This window comes from Mchenga conophoros, linkage group LG19 (assembly GCF_057382185.1).
Source record: "Mchenga conophoros isolate Kocher_MC1m ecotype Shallow Benthic linkage group LG19, M_conophoros_male_GT1.1, whole genome shotgun sequence".
Taxonomy (NCBI): domain Eukaryota; kingdom Metazoa; phylum Chordata; class Actinopteri; order Cichliformes; family Cichlidae; genus Mchenga; species Mchenga conophoros.
Genome location: NC_140544.1, coordinates 17,338,316 through 17,363,066, shown reverse-complemented (window position 1 = coordinate 17,363,066; position 24,751 = coordinate 17,338,316). Strand labels below are relative to the sequence as shown.

Sequence of the window (24,751 nt, the reverse complement as noted above, 5' to 3'; positions counted from 1 at the left end):
TAGAGGTTTTACAATTAAAGACTTACTCTTTGAGAGAAAAGTTAGATTAGTAATACCGCTTTCACAAAAAAACGTAGACAGCTAACTGAGGAACAGGTAACATACACACGTCGGATTGCAAATGTAAGAATCCATGTTGAAAGAGCAATCAGACGCTTGAAAGTCTACAAAATACTTTCACAAATTGTTCCTATAAGCATGGCTCCTAAAGTAGACAAGATACTGAGAATATGTGCTGCTCTAGTGAACTTAAGAGAGGATCTCATTCGTGATACACAATAATTGTGTATGTTATGAACAATTGTGGACTCGGGGATATTAAGATGGTTACTCAGGACATAAAGTTGCGTAGTGTAATGTAATTATTTTAAAATTTGATGTACATATATGTAGAGAGTAAATAATTCCAGGTCTCACTTTTTTATCTTGTGTTCTAGATGAAAGGTTATGTGATACAGTGTGTGTGTGTGTGCGTATGTATGTATGTATGTATGTATGTGTATATATAAAACAATTGCAATCAATCAATTGAACAATTATTACTTTTTTATTCAACCACAATGTGATAAATTTCTTAAATGAAAAAAAAATGTTTTTCTCAAATCTACAATAATTAGTTGTGCATTCTTGACATTTTTTTGTGTTGGAAGATTACAGAAATACAGAACTATTCACAACATTTAATGTTGTCAGTTTGTCATTCATTTCCCACCATATGTTACAACTACGTACATTTTAGTTGTATTGAAATATTTAACAGATTTCATATTGAATGTCTCCTTTCATTCACAAGACAGAGACCAAACTCTGCAGACATGTTGGTGTCTGACTGTCCCATTTATAGTTGTAACATGTATTAAAGCTTGCCCATTATCTTCAAGTATCTCTCATTTAACTGAAACCGTCCTGCTGCATACTCCTCTACAAGTCGAGGTAAGAAATATGAGAAGTAAAACCCTCTCAAGCGTTTTACTTGTTCCTTTACAAATGCTTCATCATATTGCACTGTAAATGAAACATGCTCAGTAGGTGTCCAGATCACAAGTGTGGCAGTCTTGAGCCCTGTGCAAAACATTGTAAGTTGCACTTGCATGTAATAGCCTCTGCTGCCAGTTTTCTGCAGCTGCAGTTCTCCATCTACCAGTTTGATATCGCTGCATTTCTGGGTAAGCTGCTCCGTGAGTGAAGGATAAGTCTGCACAGGACATTTTATTTCTAGAAGCACATCTGAGTCAATGACCCCGTCAGGACTCGCAGAGAGCCATGGCTCCTGGATGCTGATAACACTACCCATGTGAAGGATGTTCATACCCTGTTCTTTCAGCTGATGACAAGCTTTAACTTCATTTTCTTTACCATAGTTTGTTTCATAATTCCCACGAAAGGAAGGGTACATGTGCTCAGATAAAAATTTGTCATTTTTTGTGGTGGCACGTACTGGAACTTTTTTAGCAGAGCTTGCTGTAAGTCTGATTTTCCTGCAGTTGTGCCACAAATCAGATGCACTTTGCTCTTTTGTTTCTTCTTGTAATTGTTCTGCTTGCTCTTCAGAAACTTGAATGTATGCCTGGTAGAATGCCCTGCATGGATTACAGCTTAGTTTGTAACTGTGTGCTTGGTGTGGCTGAAAAAATTGCTCATCAACTTTACTGTTGCGGTGAGGACCTGCAGATGGCGAGGCATTGTAACACTTTCCAATTAATGTGTTCTTGAGGAGGAAAAGTGGCTTCACTGGTGCTTTGCTAACACTGTCAATAAAGTCTTGATGTGTAAGGTGATATGGTGTGTTAGGGAGAGATTGTGTCACTGCAGTCCGGGAGTTCACATCGTACTGCTGCTCTGCCCTGTGATGTCTGAAGTTTATCTGGCTTAGACGTTTAGGTTCAAGGTTCTTTGCTGTCCCTGCATTCCACCTGCGCTGCTCGTCTGTACACGCAAGCCCTGTCTTTCCACTGATCGCAGCATTCTGCACCTGTAACAAACATTAATAGTTTTTTCTCACTGTCAATACTCAAGATTTAACATAACGAGGAAGTTTACACTAACAAAAGCAGTACACGGTTGGTGTCCTGCATGTTATAGATATGACCCTGGGTCAATACACCTGAATCATATCCAAAACAGATATAAACACTGGCAAAGTCACCCATATTATCCATTTCATATTAATAGTCAGTTACTTTTTGATGCAGAAATATACATCCACAGTCTAATTTTTTTCAAAGTAGTGTGTGTGTACAAATATACATATATATAAACAAACATGTATTATACTACTCTGTGTCACTTCTTATAACTATAGTTTTTCTTGTCTTGTAAATTTGACCTTAATGTTCAGTCTTTTATTTTTTTTATATTTTATCTTCATGTGATTGTACAGCATACAGCCCACACAAAGTTAACGAGTGGCTTTCACATGTAAACAGTGCTCCACGTAATACTTGGCTAGATGGCAGTAGCGTGACTCCTTAATCACAGCCTTTGACCAGTCCAGTGTTTCTGTTTCAGTGATTTAAACATTGTGATATCCAGATAAGTGATATACCTTCCACAGAATAGCAGCCGCATGGCTACATGATCTCCCTAATCCGGCGATACAGGAACAGCCGACTGTCTCCACTACTCCACTTTCTCTTAGCATTGCCCATGCTAAGTGTTTCGCTTGATTAATACTCTGGCTCGGCTCTACAGCTGCTTTAAGAAAAATAAAGTCGCCTTGTTTGTTGAGCAGTACTTTATCAATTTTGTTGCTGTGCAGGTAATTATACGCCTCGGTGCTCTTGTAATTACGTAATTCCTCGCCATCAACGCCTTCGGAAAATACAAGGTAATTAATAATGTCGATGTAGCTAACATCGGGCCATAGTTTCATGTCATCTACCCACTCCGTGAGAAGTGACGGGTGAGGCACTGTAACTGAACTGTCCTCGCTGCTTTTTAAAACATCTTTACTGTGTATCCACCTTCGATGTGTTGCCATTTACTCCAGGTAAAACAAACTGCAGTGAGAGAAATCTTTATCAACAGTGAAGGTGTAACCCCGCAACTGTCAACAACAGCGCAAGCGGAAGTAAAAAACCGGCTTCCGCTATGAATCGGGGTAATGGCGCAAAATCAGAAATACTGTGGATATTTACTAGAGAAACTTGAGTACACAAACCCGCTTCCTCCCCCTAGTGGGGTGGTGGAGCTACTGCACCCCAGCAGTGGCAGCACAGTCCTATTAGTTTTTAAATGAATGGGGAAAAGTCCACCAATGATGATATTCCCAGGAGAGTATGCACGGAGAAAACTATTCTGTCCTAAAGAGGAGTGAAACACACTCATGACAAATAACCACATTAAAAACATCATGGATACGCACAGGTAGAACATTTACATGTGTCTATCTTCTCTTTTCAGTATGACCAGGTTCCTGTACAGCAGCTATATAAAAAACTTCTACTCGTTTATCATTTGCATCATCAGATTGTTTCTGTAACGCAATCCAAATGAGTTCCTCTTTAATCTTCCAAACACGAAAAGACCAAGATGATTTGAATTTGTCACAGACAATGATGTCTAGGTTTTAGTTTCAACATGTTAAAATAAATTAAAAACATTTTTTCCAAGTTTTTCTAAATGATAATACATAACATATTCAAACAGGAGTAGAAATAGGCATAAATACGGTGGCCCTGAGAGGCCAAACGGACTGCAACTTCAGAAAACACTTGCAAAAAGAAAAATGCTGCAAAAAGAAAAATGTTGCAAAAAGAAAAATACCTGCAAAAAGAAAAATGCTGCTGAAAGAAAAATACCTGCAAAAAGAAAAATGCTTCAAAAAGAAAAATACCTGGAAAAAGAAAAACACCTGCAAAAAGAAAAACGCTGCTCTTGCTCTTGACGAAGGCGGTCGCACTTTTCTCCTCTCCTCCTCTCCCTTAGCTTCCCTGCTTAGCCTCTTATGTCCTTGTCTAGTCTCGTGTTTTTTGTATTACTTTTCCCTGGAACATTCTCTCACAGTCTGTTCTCTAAAACGTAAAAGAGGAATTATGGATTGGATCAACTGGTCTCTGGGCTTGGGTGAGCCTGAGTGCTGAAGATATCTACCTATTTGGAACCATGGTAACAGGGTTCTGACAGATCGGAGCTGGCTTGGCCCTGACTTATCGAAGAATTAAGAAAGCGAAACCGGCTGCCCGCTGGGATTGGAACAATGGGAGAGGCGTGAGTTTCTCAAAATGGGCTCATTGAGTGCAGCACGGATAAGATCTTGGAGAGGCTACAGCTGCTGTGAATACTCAGAATAAGATCTCTGACTGCAGGCTGGATACATCTCGGAAGGGCTAGCTCGGAATAACATCTCTGGGCGCTTGAGAGAGATTGAGAGACCAGTGTTGGACTGTAGAACTGCTTTGAAATTCATATGAGCTGTTCGCACTAAAGTAAAAAGCACCATCACTTCATGCGGATACCCCTTTGGCGCCAGCTGCGGTCTCAAGGCTGGAGCTGAACAACAACACCCTGATAACGACTGTGTTTAGTCTGTTCCTTCCCATTCCATGCAAGGCCACCTGGGTTGGCTGGAAGACTGTTTACTTAGCCTAGCAGGGCGAAGGACACTGTCTCAGCTGAACTCTGGACACGCACACACATACATATACACTGATATGCACACACTCATCCCCCCTCCCTTTCCAAACGCCTTTGACGCTTATTCCCTTCCGATGCTGACGGTGGATCAAGGAGGCCAGCGCACGCAGGCCCGCATGTACTGTCTAATTCGGCGGTCTCTCACCCTTTACCCACCCCTGTTGCTTGTCATGTGTTTCTTTGGTGTATTAACAATTTTTTTTCATGTGCTATGTGCAGAGGTGTTTTTTACTGTTCTCAAACTGATCTCCCTGTTGGAGCTCAGTCTGGGGGGAGGTTTTTTTTTTTCTCCTTATCTTTCCTCATGTGGTGCATTTTCCATTGTTATACCTCTCTGACCTGTCTTCCCCATGTGATGTTTTGTGTAACGTATGTATGGTCGGAGGGTAAGATGGCGCTGCCATTGCGTGCAATAGGTCGGCAGCCTTAACATGAAATTTCCCCTTGTGGGACTAATAAAGGTATATCAAATCAAATCAAATAATCATTCAATAATAATCATTACTCAGTCAAATATTATGAACGCAAAGAACTGGTTTCAAAAACTAAAGGAAGAAACAGCAATTAGTTCTGATCTAATCTGCTTTAAAAAATCCAGAAACGATGGGGAAAAAGAGAAGAAATACTCCACAATAAACTTAGTTTTAAATGGTTGCTGTTAGCATTTGCACGCATTTAATAAAATAAATCATGTGCATTTAAATGAATGGTATATTTATGGTTTTGGAAAGTAAACTTGAACATGACAAGAACAGAAACAAAAAAAGAGTTTAAGTCACCTCTGCAGTCACCACATATAAATACAATAGGACATCATGTTTGCACTGAAGCACCGCAGCAATTTCCTAATGTTGTAAACCTGCTCAACATTTGGCAATAAACCCCATTCTGATTCTGATTCTGATCTTTGGGATTTTGTTGAACAGGAAATTCACATCATGTTGACACATCTGCAAAAGTTACATGATGCTGCCAAGTTCTCTGGGGAATATTTCCTTGGTGAATTTGTGCAATTAAGTATTGAGGCAGTAAGGGAGGATTCAGGCTCACCTGGTCCAGCCCTAACTATATGCTTTAAGAAATAACCATGCTCATCTCTCCAGTGGTGACATAGAGGCCAAGTGTCAGAAATCACCTGCCTGATTCAGTTCCCTTTTTATAAAGGGATATTTTTACCAACTGTATTTGAATAATATGCAAAATGCATTTTATTTGCATTGTAAATATTTTTGCTGTATTGAGGCAGTTCTGAAAGAGGTCCAACCAGTATTAGCAAGCTGTACTCAGAGAGCATATTGTACATTTATTTTATAACATTTATAATGTGCTTAAATGGTTGTAAATGAGAACACTTGGTTTTAGTTGTTTTTTCTGATTTTAAAAAAGCATCTATGTCATTAAGCTGATAAAAGAAAAAAAATGGAATTTTGTCCGAGGCCTTTTTCTTCTTTAGCATTTTGTCCCTTACATGCAAAAAATTGAAAAGTACTTCTGGGTATTTGTTCCACTTTAATCATGCATTTCCATCCAGGAATTAATTTCCATCTAGGGAGTGGTCCAGGGTGACAATGTCTCGATTCACAGGGCACGGTGTTTACAATGTCCATGAATGGTTCATTCACTGAGTTCGGGGACTAGTGCCAAGTTAAGTAACAAGGACACCTGCTATACCTTCTCCCTTTCATGCAAGCTCAGCATGCTGTGACTGAATGACACACGCACATTGCCTTTTTTTATTTTACAGATTGCACATCCTTGATTCCTCTTTTTGACCCCTCTCCTTGCATTTCAGAGCCTCCTGCAGAGATGGAAGCAGAGGAGGTGAGGAAGATATCCTACAAGAGGACTTGAGGAAACAGGCATTTAACAAAATGAGGCATCTTTGCTTTGTAGCTTCATTTCTAAGTGTTGTCAGTTCAATATGACGTTTGGCACAGCTATACCATAAACTGTGTTCTTATAACCCAACAACACCTATAGTTGGCATTTGCTGTTAAAGAAGTAACAGTTCTCCAAACTTAAAGTCACAATGTATGTATAAACATACGGAAAGTGACCACAATTAGAATCATAATCAAAACACCAAATTATTGAATATATTTAATTCAATTCAATTCAATTCAATTTATATAGCACCAAATCAGAACAACAGTCACCTCAAAGTGCTTTATATTGTAAGGTAGGCCCTACAATAATACATACAGAGAAAAACCCAACAATCAAATGACCCCCTACGAGCGAGCACTTTGTTTTTGTTTTGTTTTTGTGTTGGTTTTTTTTTTTTTTTTTTTTTTTGCCTGTCCCGTTTGGTTCTTTTGCCATCAGAATTATTGTCTAAAGGCGAAGAAAGATGCCCAACGGATTTACTTTACCAAATGGACCCTCCCAGCCGTGCTGTAATGGTCTATTTGATTCACCTTTTATTGTTTATTTTATTTTTTATTTTCACTTGCTAGATAAGGGACAGACTTGAATGATGAAAAGAGAGGGGAGAAAGAAAGAGGGAAAGAAAAACAGCGGAGAAGAGGGACGGGGATAAAGGGCAAAAAACAAAAACCAACAAAATAAGCAGACAAAAAATACATATATCAATCACCTGGATCACCTGTTGAGAATGAAACAAGAAAACAAGCAGAAGAAAATGAGAGCAATAGAATAAACAACATCATGATGATTTATGTGAATATAACAGTAAATGCTATTTATTAAACGTTATTGTGTAAGATCGACAGCGCACAGTGTGCTTTGAGGTAGGAGCCAAAAAGGGTGTCGTTTGTGTCTGTGAGCACCCGTGTGTACACCTGTGAGCATGAACGCGCTTGTCCCAGAAAGAGCTGATGAGAGTCCCAGATGAGGGCTCACTCAGCAGCCGCGCTTTGCAAGAGCCTGGAAGAATTGGTTGAGCTTCTCATAATCACAGGTCTCTGTCAAGCTTCTCAACACCTCCTTTACAAAACATGCGTCATTTAAAGCTCCACTTTTTGGATCTAGGATTAGATCAGCCTTCTGCGATGGTGAAAGAACGTCCAAAACTGCCAGCTATGGATACAAAAAAGTAGAATTCATGAAATGCATGTCTTTTGTATGATTTCCAGAATTTTGCTTTGCTATTCTCAAGAAAGACAGGAAGAGTAATATGAAGATTACCGTAGAGATGTTGAAGTCTTTGAGGTCAGAGTATGATGTATATTGGATCAATGGACCCAGATTTGCTTTAACCCATTGGGCATCACTCTCATTTTGTTGCCTGCAAGCTAAGACATGCAGACAAAAGTTAGGATGTGCTCAATTTAGCAAGGTTTGTGACTGGTAGACATGAAAGAATTTAAGTTTTTTGTCTGAGTGCTTTTCTAGACATTTCACACTGGAAAGCACATAACGCACCCTATGTCTGCCCTACCTGGCTCATTGATGGCATTGTCAGCATTTCTTAGGTAGCCCAGCAGACCATGTGTGATCTCTTGCCGTCTGTACAGTGGCATCTCCTGGATAACTAAAGCCAACCCACTCACACTGCAACAGTTGAAAGAAAACATTCTCATGCTGTTCTTTGTCACTATTGTCATTTTCTGTTACACCAAAATCTTGATTGCTCCAAGAAAGCTACTCACATGACTTGGTAGTTTGTGCAGCTGATTTTTGTGGTTGCGTTTATGAGCATTTCTGGAGTAAAACTGGCAAGGATAGGAATCAGTTTCACATGGAACCAAAGTTCATAGTCGTTTGTCGTGAAAGTGGAGAAATGTGGACTGATGATGATGAAGGTCGTATTCATGACCCGATCTCTCACAACAGGCTGGAAATGTGGGGTCTGTCATATTAAAGTGGAAAAAGACATAAGCAAATGTGAGATTGCATGTTGGAAGTACACTCATACAACATGGTACAAAGGCTGTAACCATTTGTTTTCTAAGATACAATAGCCAACAATGGATGTAGCGGTTGAGACCGATGTGTTATTCTGTATTTACTTCTGGAATCAAATATCCGCATTGTCCTCCTTCACCCTTTTAGGAGGCTAGCCTACCTGTCCATTGGCTGTCAGCTGTGTCAGGAATTCATCCACATTTTTTAGAGCGTTGCCCTGTTCAAGTTGTTCAAACACAAGATCAATAAAATCTGTGTTATTTGAGGCTCCAGAGCTCAGTAGCAGCTGTGCCACCTCAGAGGGATTGAGCGTTGACAACAATCCAGCCTACAACAGGGAATCAACATAATATCAGACAGCAGTAATGACCAATGCTGTGGGTAAAGGATTACAGTTTGCAACCAAAGAAAGTGTGCTCTATGATTTGCTTGTACTTTTTGATATGGCAAAATAAACTCCTGTGTTTGTCTTCTTAAGTCTACAATTTTGTTTTCCTGCTCTTAAGGGAGGACTAGAAGTGCAATGTAGGGCTTACCGTAGAGATGTTGAAGTCTTTGAGGTCAGAGTACGCTGTATATTGGACGAATGGACCCAGATTTGCTTTAACCCATTGGGCATCACTCTCATTTTGTTGCCTGCAAGCTAAGGCATGCAAACAAAAGTTAGGATGTGCTCAATTTAGGAAGGTTTCTGACTGGTAGACATGAAAGAATTTGTGGGCAAGTTTTTTGTCTGAGTGCTTTTCAAGACATTTCACACTGGAAAGCACATAACGCACCCTATGTTTGCCCTACCTGGCTCATTGATGGCATTTTCAGCATTTCTTAGATAGCCCAGCAGACCATGTGTGATCTCTTGCCGTCTGTACAGTGGCATCTCCTGGATAACTAAAGCCAACCCACTCACACTGCAACAGTTGAAAGAAAACGTTCTCATGCTGTTCTTTGTCACTATTGTCATTTTCATTTGCAACAAAATCTTGATTGCTCCAAGAAAGCTACTCACATGACTTGGTAGTTTGTGCAGCTTATTTTTGTGGTTGCGTTTATGAGCATTTCTGGAGTAAAACTGGCAAGGATAGGAATCAGTTTCACATGGAACCAAAGTTCATAGTCGTTTGTCGTGAAAGTGGAGAAATGTGGACTGATGATGATGAAGGTCGTATTCATGACCCGATCTCTCACAACAGGCTGGAAAATTGGCATCTGTGAAATTGAGGTGGAAAAGAACTAAGCAATACAGAGACTGCATGTTGCAAATGTACTCATACAACATGGTACAAAGGCTGCAAGCAATTCTTTTCTATGATAGACTCCTTGAAGACTTGTGTAGCGGTTTAGCAAATGTCTTATTCTGTCTTATCCTGCTGGAATAAAACACCAGGATTGTCCTCCTTCACCCTTTTAGAAGCCTAGCATACCTGTCCATTGGCTGTCAGTTGTGTGAGGAATCCATCCACGTTTTTTAGAGCGTTGCCCTCTTGCAGTCGCTCAAACACACGATCAATCAAATCTGTGTTATTGGAGGCTCCCAAACTCAGTACCAGCTGTGCCATCTGAGAAGGACTAAAGACTGACAACAATTCAGCCTACAAAAGAGAACCAGCATAATATAAGACAGCAGTCATGGAAATGTTCTGGGTAAAAGAATTCCGTTTACAGGAAGATGTACATCTGCAGTTGGCACTCACAGCGGACAAATTAGGATTGAAGGCTTGCAAGTCCTGCACAGTTGCAAAATCAGAGAAGTCGCCAAGGTTTGCCTTTAGCCACGCTTGGCTCCCCGTGATAGATGAGACACAGCCAGGATCTGCAGAAAAAGCAAGAAAGTTATTGACAGGGTAATATACCACATGTTGTCATGGAAAAACCAAAGTGAGCTTGAGTTTCTCCTTTTACCTGTTGAGTCATTTCTTGACAAGAACGGTTTGATGAAGTGAGTGAAGACTGCTTGCTGTGTGTCTCTGTCCATGGATGCCTTTTGGCTTCCAAATGCCTGAATGCTACATTTGAGAGAAAGCTTTCAACATCTAAACTTCTAGTCAACTGCAAGTTTGCAGAATAGAGCAATATGTCTCATATTTACTTACACAGTCTGGTATGTCTGGCAGCTGAAGTTTTTGGAGCTAAGGCAAAATAGGAAGTTGAAAGATGGAACGGCCAGAAACGGACGGATCTTTGTTTTGAACCAGCTGGTAATGAACTCCTCACTCTGTAGTTGTGCCTGGTTGAAGTTGTCAATTCTCACTTCTCCAAGAGCCTCGAGCACATTTGACGAGGTCGGGTAAGTGTTGTTGCTGGCCTTGAATTGGCAGAAAAATAATTGTAGCTGGACCCAAACTTCACGCAGGGAAACGGCAATATTGTGAAAATGTGATTTTGTACTTACCATGTTAGCAAATGTCTCAAGGGCCTGGTCCAGTACAGCAGAGGCTTTTTGGAAGAAAAGCTTCCAGACTTCTACTGGGTATATGTTTTGGCTTTTCAGTGTGCAGTTCAGCAGTGTGACCAAGTTGCTGGATGTGAGATAGGGAGCCTTGAAAAAGAAAATTGACAAAGAATACAGCCATTTTGTCAGAGCTCATGGAGATTTGTCTCAGAACCATAATGGGGCAAAATCTATGTTCTGTTTTTGGAGTTTAAAAAGGAATCTTACAGAGGAACAGGCATGTTCTGTGATGGTGAAATTGCACAGGGCTGCCGAGGAATTGCCAGCTGACAGGATTTGTTCAAGTTTTGAACTGTGGAAAAAACACAATAAATTGAAATCCAATGTCCCCTTAATTGCACTGTGTTAACGAATTTTACCTAGACAGAATCAACATTGAACAAAACGGCATTTCACCCACCCATCAACTCCATCACAAATGAGATTCACTGTGAAAAGAGAATGGTTGTGTGTCAGATAATAGTCCTTCAGAATGCATTTATATCCTTAGAGTTGAAATGTCTACTTTTAGACAGACTCACCATGAACTGGGGTCACCTTGCACTGAAGACAAAGAAAATATGATTGTTAGTATAGTGGAAACATCTTCTTCAAGTGTAAATACCTTGACTTTGTCACAGTTGGCCCAATTAGTGTGCCAAACCTGGATCAAATATTGGATAACCCATGCAAGACACCCCCCCCCCCCCACACACACACACACACACCCCAAAAAACTAATCTTACCACAAAGGAAGCTGGAACTGAGCAGCCTGTTTGGGAAGAAAAAGAAAGGAAACAAATCAATGGAGTAGTCATTACAGTGCTGGTACTGGGCTTTTGAGAAAAGTTTAGTCAGGAAAGCCTATTTGCCACATACGTGGGAATGTGTCCTGGAGGTACTGCTTGCTTGATCTCACGCCCTGTGAAAGGTCCAGTGGCAATGCTGCCAAACTCTGCGCAAGACCATCGTATCTAAAGGAAGAAAAGAATTCATTGTGACTTGTCAGGAGCCTCAGCTTGGCATTGTGCACACCCAAATGTCTAACTGTGGATATCAGAAATATCTTACATAGCCTGGTAGGATTCACAGGTGATGTTACTGGGGATCACCCGCAAGCTGCTAGGAAGGATGCTCGCCATCACAGGAACCAAATAAACCTGGAACCACTGTTGATAGTCTTCTGGCTGAAAGTCTTTAAGCTGAGGAGCAAGGGCTGTCAAGGTAAGGTTCAAAATGGTGTCTCGCACATCTGGATTTTGGATGAAGGTGACATTTCTCTGAAAAGAGAAGGGGATCATAATAAGGTCAGAGAGGAAGTCCTGAAGTCTTTGTGGAAATGTGGAGGTGAGGGGGAGCTTATCTAAACTAAATCTTTGTACTTCTGTACAGCAGGGATGCCTCAAGGCATGAAGCATATCAGAAATGGATCATTTTGAGTTAAACACTTGAGCAGGCTTATGAAAGAACACTGTTAACATTTGTTGATGTTTGCACTGAGGTAAGGTTACCAAGGAGAATTCACCTGCTTGTTGATGTTTGCAAAAGCCTGGAAGAATTGGTTGAGCTGCTCATAATCACTGGTCTCTGTCAAGCTTGTCAACACCTCCCTTACAACATGTGCATCGTTTAAAGCACCACTGTTTGGATCTAGGATTAGTTCAGCCTTCTGCGATGGTGAAAGAACGTCCAGAACTGTCAGCTATGGATACAAAAAAGTAGAATTCATGAAATGCATGTCTTTTGTATAATTTCCAGAATTTTGCTTTGCTATTCTCAAGAAAGACAGGAAGAGTAATATGAAGATTACCGTAGAGATGTTGAAGTCTTTGAGGTCAGAGTACGCTGAATATTGGATGAATGGACCCAGATTTGCTTTAACCCATTGGGCATCGCTCTCATTTTGTTGCCTGCAAGCTAAGACATGCAGACAAAACTTAAGATGTGCTCAATTTAGGAAGGTTTCTGACTGGTAGACATGAAAGAATTTAAGTTTTTTGTCTGAGTGCTTTTCTAGACATTTCACACTGGAAAGCACATAACACACCCTATGTCTGCCCTACCTGGCTCATTGATGGCATTGTCAGCATTTCTTAGGTAGCCCAGCAGACCATGTGTGATCTCTTGCCGTCTGTACGGTGGCATCTCCTGGATAACTAAAGCCAACCCACTCACACTGCAACAGTTGAAAGAAAACGTTCTCATGCTGTTCTTTGTCACTATTGTCATTTTCTGTTACAACAAAATCTTGATTGCTCCAAGAAAGCTACTCACATGACTTGGTAGTTCGTGCAGCTGATGGTTGTGGTTGTGTTTATCAGCATTTCTGGAGTAAAACTGGCAAGGATAGGAATCAGTTTCACATGGAACCAAAGTTCATAGTCGTTTGTCGTGAAAGTGGAGAAATGTGGACTGATGATGATGAAGGTCGTATTCATGACCCGATCTCTCACAACAGGCTGGAAATGTGGGCTCTGTCATGTTAAAGTGGAAAAAGACATAAGCAAATGTGAGATTGCATGTTGGAAGTACACTCATACAACATGGTACAAAGGCTGTAACCATTTGTTTTCTAAGATACAATAGCCAACAATAGATGTAGCGGTTGAGACCGATGTTTTATTCTGTATTTACTTCTGGAATCAAATATCCACATTGTCCTCCTTCACCCTTTTAGGAGGCTAGCCTACCTGTCCATTGGCTGTCAGCTGTGTCAGGAATTCATCCACATTTTTTAGAGCGTTGCCCTGTTCAAGTTGTTCAAACACAAGATCAATAAAATCTGTGTTATTTGAGGCTCCAGAGCTCAGTAGCAGCTGTGCCACCTCAGAGGGATTGAGCGTCGACAACAATCCAGCCTACAACAGGGAATCAACATAATATCAGACAGCAGTAATGACCAATGCTGTGGGTAAAGGATTACAGTTTGCAACCAAAGAAAGTGTGTTCTATGATTTGCTTGTATTTTTTATATGGCAAAATAAACTCCTGTGTTTGTCTTCTTAAGTCTACAATTTTGTTTTTCTGCTCGTAAGGGAGGACTAGAAGTGCAATGTAGGGCTTACCGTAGAGATGTTGAAGTCTTTGAGGTCAGAGTACGCTGTATATTGGACGAATGGACCCAGATTTGCTTTAACCCATTGGGCATCACTCTCATTTTGTTGCCTGCAAGCTAAAGCATGCAAACAAAAGTTAGGATGTGCTCAATTTAGGAAGGTTTCTGACTGGTAGACATGAAAGAATTTGTGGGCAAGTTTTTTGTCTGAGTGCTTTTCAAGACATTTCACACTGGAAAGCACATAACGCACCCTATGTCTGCCCTACCTGGCTCATTGATGGCATTGTCAGCATTTCTTAGGTAGCCCAGCAGACCACGTGTGATCTCTTGCCGTCTATACAGTGGCATCTCCTGGATAACTAAAGCCAACCCACTCACACTGCAACAGTTGAAAGAAAACGTTCTCATGCTGTTCTTTGTCACTATTGTCATTTTCATTTACAACAAAATCTTGATTGCTCCAAGAAAGCTACTCACATGACTTGGTAGTTTGTGCAGCTGATGGTTGTGGTTGTGTTTATCAGCATTTCTGGAGTAAAACTGGCAAGGATAGGAATCAGTTTCACATGGAACCAAAGTTCATAGTCGTTTGTCATGAAAGTGGAGAAATGTGGACTGATGATGATGAAGGTCGTATTCATGACCCGATCTCTCACAACAGGCTGGAAATGTGGGGTCTGTCATATTAAAGTGGAAAAAGACATAAGCAAATGTGAGATTGCATGTTTGAAGTACACTCATACAACATGGTACAAAGGCTGTAACCATTTGTTTTCTAAGATACAATAGCCAACAATGGATGTAGCGGTTGAGACCGATTTTTTATTCTGTTTATCTCTGGAATCAAATATCCGCATTGTCCTCCTTCACCCTTTTAGGAGGCTAGCCTACCTGTCCATTGGCTGTCAGCTGTGTCAGGAATTCATCCACATTTTTTAGAGCGTTGCCCTGTTCAAGTTGTTCAAACACAAGATCAATAAAATCTGTGTTATTTGAGGCTCCAGAGCTCAGTAGCAGCTGTGCCACCTCAGAGGGATTGAGCGTCGACAACAATCCAGCCTACAACAGGGAATCAACATAATATCAGACAGCAGTAATGACCAATGCTGTGGGTAAAGGATTACAGTTTGCAACCAAAGAAAGTGTGCTCTATGATTTGCTTGTACTTTTTGATATGGCAAAATAAACTCCTGTGTTTGTCTTCTTAAGTCTACAATTTTGTTTTCCTGCTCTTAAGGGAGGACTAGAAGTGCAATGTAGGGCTTACCGTAGAGATGTTGAAGTCTTTGAGGTCAGAGTACGCTGTATATTGGACGAATGGACCCAGATTTGCTTTAACCCATTGGGCATCACTCTCATTTTGTTGCCTGCAAGCTAAGGCATGCAAACAAAAGTTAGGATGTGCTCAATTTAGGAAGGTTTCTGACTGGTAGACATGAAAGAATTTGTGGGCAAGTTTTTTGTCTGAGTGCTTTTCAAGACATTTCACACTGGAAAGCACATAACGCACCCTATGTCTGCCCTACCTGGCTCATTGATGGCATTTTCAGCATTTCTTAGATAGCCCAGCAGACCATGTGTGATCTCTTGCCGTCTGTACAGTGGCATCTCCTGGATAACTAAAGCCAACCCACTCACACTGCAACAGTTGAAAGAAAACGTTCTCATGCTGTTCTTTGTCACTATTGTCATTTTCATTTGCAACAAAATCTTGATTGCTCCAAGAAAGCTACTCACATGACTTGGTAGTTTGTGCAGCTGATTTTTGTGGTTGTGTTTATCAGCATTTCTGGAGTAAAACTGGCAAGGATAGGAATCAGTTTCACATGGAACCAAAGTTCATAGTCGTTTGTCGTGAAAGTGGAGAAATGTGGACTGATGATGATGAAGGTCATATTCATGATCCGATCTCTCACAACAGGCTGGAAAATTGGCATCTGTGAAATTGAGGTGGAAAAGAAGCTAAGCAATACAGAGACTGCATGTTGCAAATGTACTCATACAACATGGCACAAAGGCTGCAAGCAATTCTTTTCTATGATAGACTCCTTGAAGACTTGTGTAGCGGTTTAGCAAATGTCTTATTCTGTCTTATCCTGCTGGAATAAAACACCAGGATTGTCCTGCTTCACTCTTTTAGAAGCCTAGCATACCTGTCCATTGGCTGTCAGTTGTGTGAGGAATCCATCCACATTTTTTAGAGCGTTGCCCTCTTGCAGTCGCTCAAACACACGATCAATCAAATCTGTGTTATTGGAGGCTCCCAAACTCAGTACCAGCTGTGCCATCTGAGAAGGACTAAGGACTGACAACAATTCAGCCTACAAAAGAGAACCAGCATAATATAAGACAGCAGTCATGGAAATGTTCTGGGTAAAAGAATTCCGTTTACAGGAAGATGTACATCTGCAGTTGGCACTCACAGTGGACAAATTAGGATTGAAGGCTTGCAAGTCCTGCACAGTTGCAAAATCAGAGAAGTCGCCAAGGTTTGCCTTTAGCCACGCTTGGCTCCCCGTGATAGATGAGACACAGCCAGGATCTGCAGAAAAAGCAAGAAAGTTATTGACAGGGTAATATACCACATGTTGTCATGGAAAAACCAAAGTGAGCTTGAGTTTCTCCTTTTACCTGTTGAGTCATTTCTTGACAAGAACGGTTTGATGAAGTGAGTGAAGACTGCTTGCTGTGTGTCTCTGTCCATGGATGCCTTTTGGCTTCCAAATGCCTGAATGCTACATTTGAGAGAAAGCTTTCAACATCTAAACTTCTAGTCAACTGCAAGTTTGCAGAATAGAGCAATATGTCTCATATTTACTTACACAGTCTGGTATGTCTGGCAGCTGAAGTTTTTGGAGCTAAGGCAAAATAGGAAGTTGAAAGATGGAACGGCCAGAAACGGACGGATCTTTGTTTTGAACCAGCTGGTAATGAACTCCTCACTCTGTAGTTGTGCCTGGTTGAAGTTGTCAATTCTCACTTCTCCAAGAGCCTCGAGCACATTTGACGAGGTCGGGTAAGTGTTGTTGCTGGCCTTGAATTGGCAGAAAAATAATTGTAGCTGGACCCAAACTTCACGCAGGGAAACGGCAATATTGTGAAAATGTGATTTTGTACTTACCATGTTAGCAAATGTCTCAAGGGCCTGGTCCAGTACAGCAGAGGCTTTTTGGAAGAAAAGCTTCCAGACTTCTACTGGGTATATGTTTTGGCTTTTCAGTGTGCAGTTCAGCAGTGTGACCAAGTTGCTGGATGTGAGATAGGGAGCCTTGAAAAAGAAAATTGACAAAGAATACAGCCATTTTGTCAGAGCTCATGGAGATTTGTCTCAGAACCATAATGGGGCAAAATCCATGTTCTGTTTTTGGAGTTTAAAAAGGAATCTTACAGAGGAACAGGCATGTTCTGTGATGGTGAAATTGCACAGGGCTGCCGAGGAATTGCCAGCTGACAGGATTTGTTCAAGCTTTGAACTGTGGAAAAAACACAATAAATTGAAATCCAATGCCCCCTTAATTGCACTGTGTTAACGAATTTTACCTAGACAGAATCAACATTGAACAAAACGGCATTTCACCCACCCATCAACTCCATCACAAATGAGATTCACTGTGAAAAGAGAATGGTTGTGTGTCAGATAATAGTCCTTCAGAATGCATTTATATCCTTTGAGTTGAAATGTCTACTTTTAGACAGACTTACCATGAACTGGGGTCACCTTGCACTGAAGACAAAGAAAATATGATTGTTAGTATAGTGGAAACATCTTCTTCAAGTGTAAATACCTTGACTTTGTCACAGTTGGCCCAATTAGTGTGCCAAACCTGGATCAACTATTGGATAACCCATGTAAGACACCCCCCCCCCCCCCCCAACACACACACACACACCCCAAAAAACTAATCTTACCACAAAGGAAGCTGGAACTGAGCAGCCTGTTTGGGAAGAAAAAGAAAGGAAATAAATCAATGGAGTAGTCATTACAGTGCTGGTACTGGGCTTTTGAGAAAAGTTTAGTCAGGAAAGCCTATTTGCCACATACGTGGGAATGTGTCCTGGAGGTACTGCTTGCTTGATCTCACGCCCTGTGAAAGGTCCAGTGGCAATGCTGCCAAACTCTGCGCAAGACCATCGTATCTAAAGGAAGAAAAGAATTCATTGTGACTTGTCAGGAGCCTCAGCTTGGCATTGTGCACACCCAAATGTCTAACTGTGGATATCAGAAATATCTTACATAGCCTGGTAGGATTCACAGGTGATGTTACTGGGGATCACCCGCAAGCTGCTAGGAAGGATGCTCGCCATCACAGGAACCAAATAAACCTGGAACCACTGTTGATAGTCTTCTGGCTGAAAGTCTTTAAGCTGAGGAGCAAGGGCTGTCAAGGTCAGGTTCAAAATGGTGTCTCGCACATCTGGATTTTGGATGAAGGTGACATTTCTCTGAAAAGAGAAGGGGATCATAATAAGGTCAGAGAGGAAGTCCTGAAGTCTTTGTGGAAATGTGGAGGTGAGGGGGAGCTTATCTAAACTAAATCTTTGTACTTCTGTACAGCAGGGATGCCTCAAGGCATGAAGCATATCAGAAATGGATCATTTTGAGTTAAACACTTGAGCAGGCTTATGAAAGAACACTGTTAACATTTGTTGATGTTTGCACTGAGGTAAGGTTACCAATGAGAATTCACCTGCTTGTTGATGTTTGCAAAAGCCTGGAAGAATTGGTTGAGCTGCTCATAATCACTGGTCTCTGTCAAGCTTGTCAACACCTCCCTTACAACATGTGCATCGTTTAAAGCACCACTGTTTGGATCTAGGATTAGTTCAGCCTTCTGCGATGGTGAAAGAACGTCCAGAACTGTCAGCTATGGATACAAAAAAGTAGAATTCATGAAATGCATGTCTTTTGTATAATTTCCAGAATTTTGCTTTGCTATTCTCAAGAAAGACAGGAAGAGTAATATGAAGATTACCGTAGAGATGTTGAAGTCTTTGAGGTCAGAGTACGCTGAATATTGGATGAATGGACCCAGATTTGCTTTAACCCATTGGGCATCGCTCTCATTTTGTTGCCTGCAAGCTAAGACACGCAGACAAAACTTAAGATGTGCTCAATTTAGGAAGGTTTCTGACTGGTAGACATGAAAGAATTTGTGGGCAAGTTTTTTGTCTGAGTGCTTTTCAAGACATTTCACACTGGAAAGCACATAACACACCCTATGTCTGCCCTACCTGGCTCATTGATGGCATTGTCAGCATTTCTTAGGTAGCCCAGCAGACCATGTGTGATCTCTTGCCGTCTGTACAGTGGCATGTCCTGGATAACTAAAGCCAACCCACTCACACTGCAACAGTTGAAAGAAAACGTTCTCATGCTGTTCTTTGTCACTATTGTCATTTTCTGTTACACCAAAATCTTGATTGCTCCAAGAAAGCTACTCACATGACTTGGTAGTTCGTGCAGCTGATGGTTGTGGTTGTGTTTATGAGCATTTCTGGAGTAAAACTGGCAAGGATAGGAATCAGTTTCACATGGAACCAAAGTTCATAGTCGTTTGTCGTGAAAGTGGAGAAATGTGGACTGATGATGATGAAGGTCGTATTCATGACCCGATCTCTCACAACAGGCTGGAAATGTGGGGTCTGTCATATTAAAGTGGAAAAAGACATAAGCAAATGTGAGATTGCATGTTGGAAGTACACTCATACAACATGGTACAAAGGCTGTAACCATTTGTTTTCTAAGATACAATAGCCAACAATGGATGTAGCGGTTGAGACCGATGTTTTATTCTGTTTACTTCTGGAATCAAATATCCGCATTGTCCTCCTTCACCCTTTTAGGAGGCTAGCCTACCTGTCCATTGGCTGTCAGCTGTGTCAGGAATTCATCCACATTTTTTAGAGCGTTGCCCTGTTCAAGTTGTTCAAACACAAGATCAATAAAATCTGTGTTATTTGAGGCTCCAGAGCTCAGTAGCAGCTGTGCCACCTCAGAGGGATTGAGCGTTGACAACAATCCAGCCTACAACAGGGAATCAACATAATATCAGACAGCAGTAATGACCAATGCTGTGGGTAAAGGATTACAGTTTGCAACCCAAGAAAGTGTGTTCTATGATTTGCTTGTATTTTTTATATGGCAAAATAAACTCCTGTGTTTGTCTTCTTAAGTCTACAATTTTGTTTTCCTGTTCTTAAGGGAGGACTAGAAGTGCAATGTAGGGCTTACCGTAGAGATGTTGAAGTCTTTGAGGTCAGAGTACGCTGTATATTGGACGAATGGACCCAGATTTGCTTTAACCCATTGGGCATCACTCTCATTTTGTTGCCTGCAAGCTAAGGCATGCAAACAAAAGTTAGGATGTGCTCAATTTAGGAAAGTTTCTGACAGGTAGACATGAAAGAATTTGTGGGCAAGTTTTTTGTCTGAGTGCTTTTCAAGACATTTCACACTGGAAAGCACATAACGCACCCTATGTCTGCCCTACCTGGCTCATTGATGGCATTGTCAGCATTTCTTAGGTAGCCCAGCAGACCATGTGTGATCTCTTGCCGTCTGTACAGTGGCATCTCCTGGATAACTAAAGCCAACCCACTCACACTGCAACAGTTGAAAGAAAACGTTCTCATGCTGTTCTTTGTCACTATTATCATTTTCATTTGCAACAAAATCTTGATTGCTCCAAGAAAGCTACTCACATGACTTGGAAGTTTGTGCAGCTGATGGTTGTGGTTGCGTTTATGAGCATTTCTGGAGTAAAACTGGCAAGGATAGGAATCAGTTTCACATGGAACCAAAGTTCATAGTCGTTTGTCGTGAAAGTGGAGAAATGTGGACTGATGATGATGAAGGTCGTATTCATGACCCGATCTCTCACAACAGGCTGGAAATGTGGGGTCTGTCATATTAAAGTGGAAAAAGACATAAGCAAATGTGAGATTGCATGTTGGAAGTACACCCATACAACATGGTACAAAGGCTGTAACCATTTGTTTTCTAAGATACAATAGCCAACAATGGATGTAGCGGTTGAGACCGATGTTTTATTCTGTTTACTTCTGGAATCAAATATCCGCATTGTCCTCCTTCACCCTTTTAGGAGGCTAGCCTACCTGTCCATTGGCTGTCAGCTGTGTCAGGAATTCATCCACATTTTTTAGAGCGTTGCCCTGTTCAAGTTGTTCAAACACAAGATCAATAAAATCTGTGTTATTTGAGGCTCCAGAGCTCAGTAGCAGCTGTGCCACCTCAGAGGGATTGAGCGTTGACAACAATCCAGCCTACAACAGGGAATCAACATAATATCAGACAGCAGTAATGACCAATGCTGTGGGTAAAGGATTACAGTTTGCAACCAAAGAAAGTGTGCTCTATGATTTGCTTGTACTTTTTGATATGGCAAAATAAACTCCTGTGTTTGTCTTCTTAAGTCTACAATTTTGTTTTCCTGCTCTTAAGGGAGGACTAGAAGTGCAATGTAGGGCTTACCGTAGAGATGTTGAAGTCTTTGAGGTCAGAGTACGCTGTATATTGGACGAATGGACCCAGATTTGCTTTAACCCATTGGGCATCACTCTCATTTTGTTGCCTGCAAGCTAAGGCATGCAAACAAAAGTTAGGATGTGCTCAATTTAGGAAGGTTTCTGACTGGTAGACATGAAAGAATTTGTGGGCAAGTTTTTTGTCTGAGTGCTTTTCAAGACATTTCACACTGGAAAGCACATAACGCACCCTATGTTTGCCCTACCTGGCTCATTGATGGCATTTTCAGCATTTCTTAGATAGCCCAGCAGACCATGTGTGATCTCTTGCCGTCTGTACAGTGGCATCTCCTGGATAACTAAAGCCAACCCACTCACACTGCAACAGTTGAAAGAAAACGTTCTCATGCTGTTCTTTGTCACTATTGTCATTTTCATTTGCAACAAAATCTTGATTGCTCCAAGAAAGCTACTCACATGACTTGGTAGTTTGTGCAGCTTATTTTTGTGGTTGCGTTTATGAGCATTTCTGGAGTAAAACTGGCAAGGATAGGAATCAGTTTCACATGGAACCAAAGTTCATAGTCGTTTGTCGTGAAAGTGGAGAAATGTGGACTGATGATGATGAAGGTCGTATTCATGACCCGATCTCTCACAACAGGCTGGAAAATTGGCATCTGTGAAATTGAGGTGGAAAAGAACTAAGCAATACAGAGACTGCATGTTGCAAATGTACTCATACAACATGGTACAAAGGCTGCAAGCAATTCTTTTCTATGATAGACTCCTTGAAGACTTGTGTAGCGGTTTAGCAAATGTCTTATTCTGTCTTATCCTGCTGGAATAAAACACCAGGATTGTCCTCCTTCACCCTTTTAGAAGCCTAGCATACCTGTCCATTGGCTGTCAGTTGTGTGAGGAATCCATCCACGTTTTTTAGAGCGTTGCCCTCTTGCAGTCGCTCAAACACACGATCAATCAAATCTGTGTTATTGGAGGCTCCCAAACTCAGTACCAGCTGTGCCATCTGAGAAGGACTAAAGACTGACAACAATTCAGCCTACAAAAGAGAACCAGCATAATATAAGACAGCAGTCATGGAAATGTTCTGGGTAAAAGAATTCCGTTTACAGGAAGATGTACATCTGCAGTTGGCACTCACAGCGGACAAATTAGGATTGAAGGCTTGCAAGTCCTGCACAGTTGCAAAATCAGAGAAGTCGCCAAGGTTTGCCTTTAGCCACGCTTGGCTCCCCGTGATAGATGAGACACAGCCAGGATCTGCAGAAAAAGCAAGAAAGTTATTGACAGGGTAATATACCACATGTTGTCATGGAAAAACCAAAGTGAGCTTGAGTTTCTCCTTTTACCTGTTGAGTCATTTCTTGACAAGAACGGTTTGATGAAGTGAGTGAAGACTGCTTGCTGTGTGTCTCTGTCCATGGATGCCTTTTGGCTTCCAAATGCCTGAATGCTACATTTGAGAGAAAGCTTTCAACATCTAAACTTCTAGTCAACTGCAAGTTTGCAGAATAGAGCAATATGTCTCATATTTACTTACACAGTCTGGTATGTCTGGCAGCTGAAGTTTTTGGAGCTAAGGCAAAATAGGAAGTTGAAAGATGGAACGGCCAGAAACGGACGGATCTTTGTTTTGAACCAGCTGGTAATGAACTCCTCACTCTGTAGTTGTGCCTGGTTGAAGTTGTCAATTCTCACTTCTCCAAGAGCCTCGAGCACATTTGACGAGGTCGGGTAAGTGTTGTTGCTGGCCTTGAATTGGCAGAAAAATAATTGTAGCTGGACCCAAACTTCACGCAGGGAAACGGCAATATTGTGAAAATGTGATTTTGTACTTACCATGTTAGCAAATGTCTCAAGGGCCTGGTCCAGTACAGCAGAGGCTTTTTGGAAGAAAAGCTTCCAGACTTCTACTGGGTATATGTTTTGGCTTTTCAGTGTGCAGTTCAGCAGTGTGACCAAGTTGCTGGATGTGAGATAGGGAGCCTTGAAAAAGAAAATTGACAAAGAATACAGCCATTTTGTCAGAGCTCATGGAGATTTGTCTCAGAACCATAATGGGGCAAAATCTATGTTCTGTTTTTGGAGTTTAAAAAGGAATCTTACAGAGGAACAGGCATGTTCTGTGATGGTGAAATTGCACAGGGCTGCCGAGGAATTGCCAGCTGACAGGATTTGTTCAAGTTTTGAACTGTGGAAAAAACACAATAAATTGAAATCCAATGTCCCCTTAATTGCACTGTGTTAACGAATTTTACCTAGACAGAATCAACATTGAACAAAACGGCATTTCACCCACCCATCAACTCCATCACAAATGAGATTCACTGTGAAAAGAGAATGGTTGTGTGTCAGATAATAGTCCTTCAGAATGCATTTATATCCTTAGAGTTGAAATGTCTACTTTTAGACAGACTCACCATGAACTGGGGTCACCTTGCACTGAAGACAAAGAAAATATGATTGTTAGTATAGTGGAAACATCTTCTTCAAGTGTAAATACCTTGACTTTGTCACAGTTGGCCCAATTAGTGTGCCAAACCTGGATCAAATATTGGATAACCCATGCAAGACACCCCCCCCCCCCCCCCCCCCACACACACACACACACACCCCCCAAAAAACTAATCTTACCACAAAGGAAGCTGGAACTGAGCAGCCTGTTTGGGAAGAAAAAGAAAGGAAACAAATCAATGGAGTAGTCATTACAGTGCTGGTACTGGGCTTTTGAGAAAAGTTTAGTCAGGAAAGCCTATTTGCCACATACGTGGGAATGTGTCCTGGAGGTACTGCTTGCTTGATCTCACGCCCTGTGAAAGGTCCAGTGGCAATGCTACCAAACTCTGCGCAAGACCATCGTATCTAAAGGAAGAAAAGAATTCATTGTGACTTGTCAGGAGCCTCAGCTTGGCATTGTGCACACCCAAATGTCTAACTGTGGATATCAGAAATATCTTACATAGCCTGGTAGGATTCACAGGTGATGTTACTGGGGATCACCCGCAAGCTGCTAGGAAGGATGCTCGCCATCACAGGAACCAAATAAACCTGGAACCACTGTTGATAGTCTTCTGGCTGAAAGTCTTTAAGCTGAGGAGCAAGGGCTGTCAAGGTCAGGTTCAAAATGGTGTCTCGCACATCTGGATTTTGGATGAAGGTGACATTTCTCTGAAAAGAGAAGGGGATCATAATAAGGTCAGAGAGGAAGTCCTGAAGTCTTTGTGGAAATGTGGAGGTGAGGGGGAGCTTATCTAAA

At 41.3% G+C, this 24,751-nt stretch overlaps 2 protein-coding genes across 2 annotated transcripts in view; both read right to left on the bottom strand.

Moving 5' to 3' along the window:
* Positions 1–474: 474 nt before the first annotated feature.
* Positions 475–2,899, bottom strand: LOC146551985 (uncharacterized). The gene is made up of 2 exons (XM_085258138.1): positions 2,546–2,899; positions 475–1,972 (listed from the first exon to the last, which is right to left on the bottom strand). The coding sequence occupies exons 1-2, from the start codon at positions 2,870–2,872 to the stop codon at positions 857–859; spliced, it is 1,443 nt and encodes a 480-aa protein (XP_085114264.1). The 5' UTR covers positions 2,873–2,899; the 3' UTR covers positions 475–856.
* A 3,981-nt stretch (positions 2,900–6,880) lies between these two features.
* LOC146551984 (uncharacterized) overlaps positions 6,881–24,751 on the bottom strand; it is a 35,463-nt gene continuing 17,592 nt past the window's right edge. Inside the window, exons 65-129 of the mRNA XM_085257649.1 lie at positions 24,455–24,663; positions 24,263–24,357; positions 24,130–24,155; positions 23,916–23,937; positions 23,795–23,822; positions 23,602–23,686; positions 23,335–23,481; positions 23,036–23,247; positions 22,845–22,948; positions 22,637–22,755; positions 22,367–22,534; positions 21,952–22,151; positions 21,741–21,853; positions 21,482–21,588; positions 21,106–21,273; positions 20,692–20,891; positions 20,481–20,593; positions 20,222–20,328; positions 19,847–20,014; positions 19,433–19,632; positions 19,222–19,334; positions 18,963–19,069; positions 18,678–18,854; positions 18,224–18,432; positions 18,032–18,126; positions 17,899–17,924; positions 17,692–17,713; positions 17,571–17,598; positions 17,378–17,462; positions 17,111–17,257; positions 16,812–17,023; positions 16,621–16,724; positions 16,413–16,531; positions 16,143–16,310; positions 15,727–15,926; positions 15,516–15,628; positions 15,257–15,363; positions 14,881–15,048; positions 14,467–14,666; positions 14,256–14,368; positions 13,997–14,103; positions 13,622–13,789; positions 13,206–13,405; positions 12,995–13,107; positions 12,742–12,848; positions 12,457–12,633; positions 12,003–12,211; positions 11,811–11,905; positions 11,678–11,703; positions 11,473–11,494; positions 11,352–11,379; positions 11,159–11,243; positions 10,892–11,038; positions 10,593–10,804; positions 10,402–10,505; positions 10,194–10,312; positions 9,924–10,091; positions 9,509–9,708; positions 9,298–9,410; positions 9,039–9,145; positions 8,663–8,830; positions 8,247–8,446; positions 8,036–8,148; positions 7,783–7,889; positions 6,881–7,674 (exon numbers count right to left, since the gene is read on the bottom strand). Of these exons, the coding sequence (XP_085113775.1) occupies positions 7,498–7,674; positions 7,783–7,889; positions 8,036–8,148; positions 8,247–8,446; positions 8,663–8,830; positions 9,039–9,145; positions 9,298–9,410; positions 9,509–9,708; positions 9,924–10,091; positions 10,194–10,312; positions 10,402–10,505; positions 10,593–10,804; positions 10,892–11,038; positions 11,159–11,243; positions 11,352–11,379; positions 11,473–11,494; positions 11,678–11,703; positions 11,811–11,905; positions 12,003–12,211; positions 12,457–12,633; positions 12,742–12,848; positions 12,995–13,107; positions 13,206–13,405; positions 13,622–13,789; positions 13,997–14,103; positions 14,256–14,368; positions 14,467–14,666; positions 14,881–15,048; positions 15,257–15,363; positions 15,516–15,628; positions 15,727–15,926; positions 16,143–16,310; positions 16,413–16,531; positions 16,621–16,724; positions 16,812–17,023; positions 17,111–17,257; positions 17,378–17,462; positions 17,571–17,598; positions 17,692–17,713; positions 17,899–17,924; positions 18,032–18,126; positions 18,224–18,432; positions 18,678–18,854; positions 18,963–19,069; positions 19,222–19,334; positions 19,433–19,632; positions 19,847–20,014; positions 20,222–20,328; positions 20,481–20,593; positions 20,692–20,891; positions 21,106–21,273; positions 21,482–21,588; positions 21,741–21,853; positions 21,952–22,151; positions 22,367–22,534; positions 22,637–22,755; positions 22,845–22,948; positions 23,036–23,247; positions 23,335–23,481; positions 23,602–23,686; positions 23,795–23,822; positions 23,916–23,937; positions 24,130–24,155; positions 24,263–24,357; positions 24,455–24,663 (8,376 nt within the window). The 3' untranslated portion in view covers positions 6,881–7,497. The remainder of the gene's footprint in view (positions 7,675–7,782; positions 7,890–8,035; positions 8,149–8,246; positions 8,447–8,662; positions 8,831–9,038; positions 9,146–9,297; positions 9,411–9,508; positions 9,709–9,923; positions 10,092–10,193; positions 10,313–10,401; positions 10,506–10,592; positions 10,805–10,891; positions 11,039–11,158; positions 11,244–11,351; positions 11,380–11,472; positions 11,495–11,677; positions 11,704–11,810; positions 11,906–12,002; positions 12,212–12,456; positions 12,634–12,741; positions 12,849–12,994; positions 13,108–13,205; positions 13,406–13,621; positions 13,790–13,996; positions 14,104–14,255; positions 14,369–14,466; positions 14,667–14,880; positions 15,049–15,256; positions 15,364–15,515; positions 15,629–15,726; positions 15,927–16,142; positions 16,311–16,412; positions 16,532–16,620; positions 16,725–16,811; positions 17,024–17,110; positions 17,258–17,377; positions 17,463–17,570; positions 17,599–17,691; positions 17,714–17,898; positions 17,925–18,031; positions 18,127–18,223; positions 18,433–18,677; positions 18,855–18,962; positions 19,070–19,221; positions 19,335–19,432; positions 19,633–19,846; positions 20,015–20,221; positions 20,329–20,480; positions 20,594–20,691; positions 20,892–21,105; positions 21,274–21,481; positions 21,589–21,740; positions 21,854–21,951; positions 22,152–22,366; positions 22,535–22,636; positions 22,756–22,844; positions 22,949–23,035; positions 23,248–23,334; positions 23,482–23,601; positions 23,687–23,794; positions 23,823–23,915; positions 23,938–24,129; positions 24,156–24,262; positions 24,358–24,454; positions 24,664–24,751) is intronic.

Bases quoted from the DNA above. Each gene is read 5' to 3' on its own strand.
- LOC146551985 (XM_085258138.1), bottom strand. From the start codon at position 2,872: ATGAAACTATGGCCCGATGTTAGCTACATCGACATTATTAATTACCTT. The intron at 1,973-2,545 runs GTATATCACTTA...TGTTTGTTACAG, and splicing joins CGGCTGCTATTCTGTGGAAG to GTGCAGAATGCTGCGATCAG.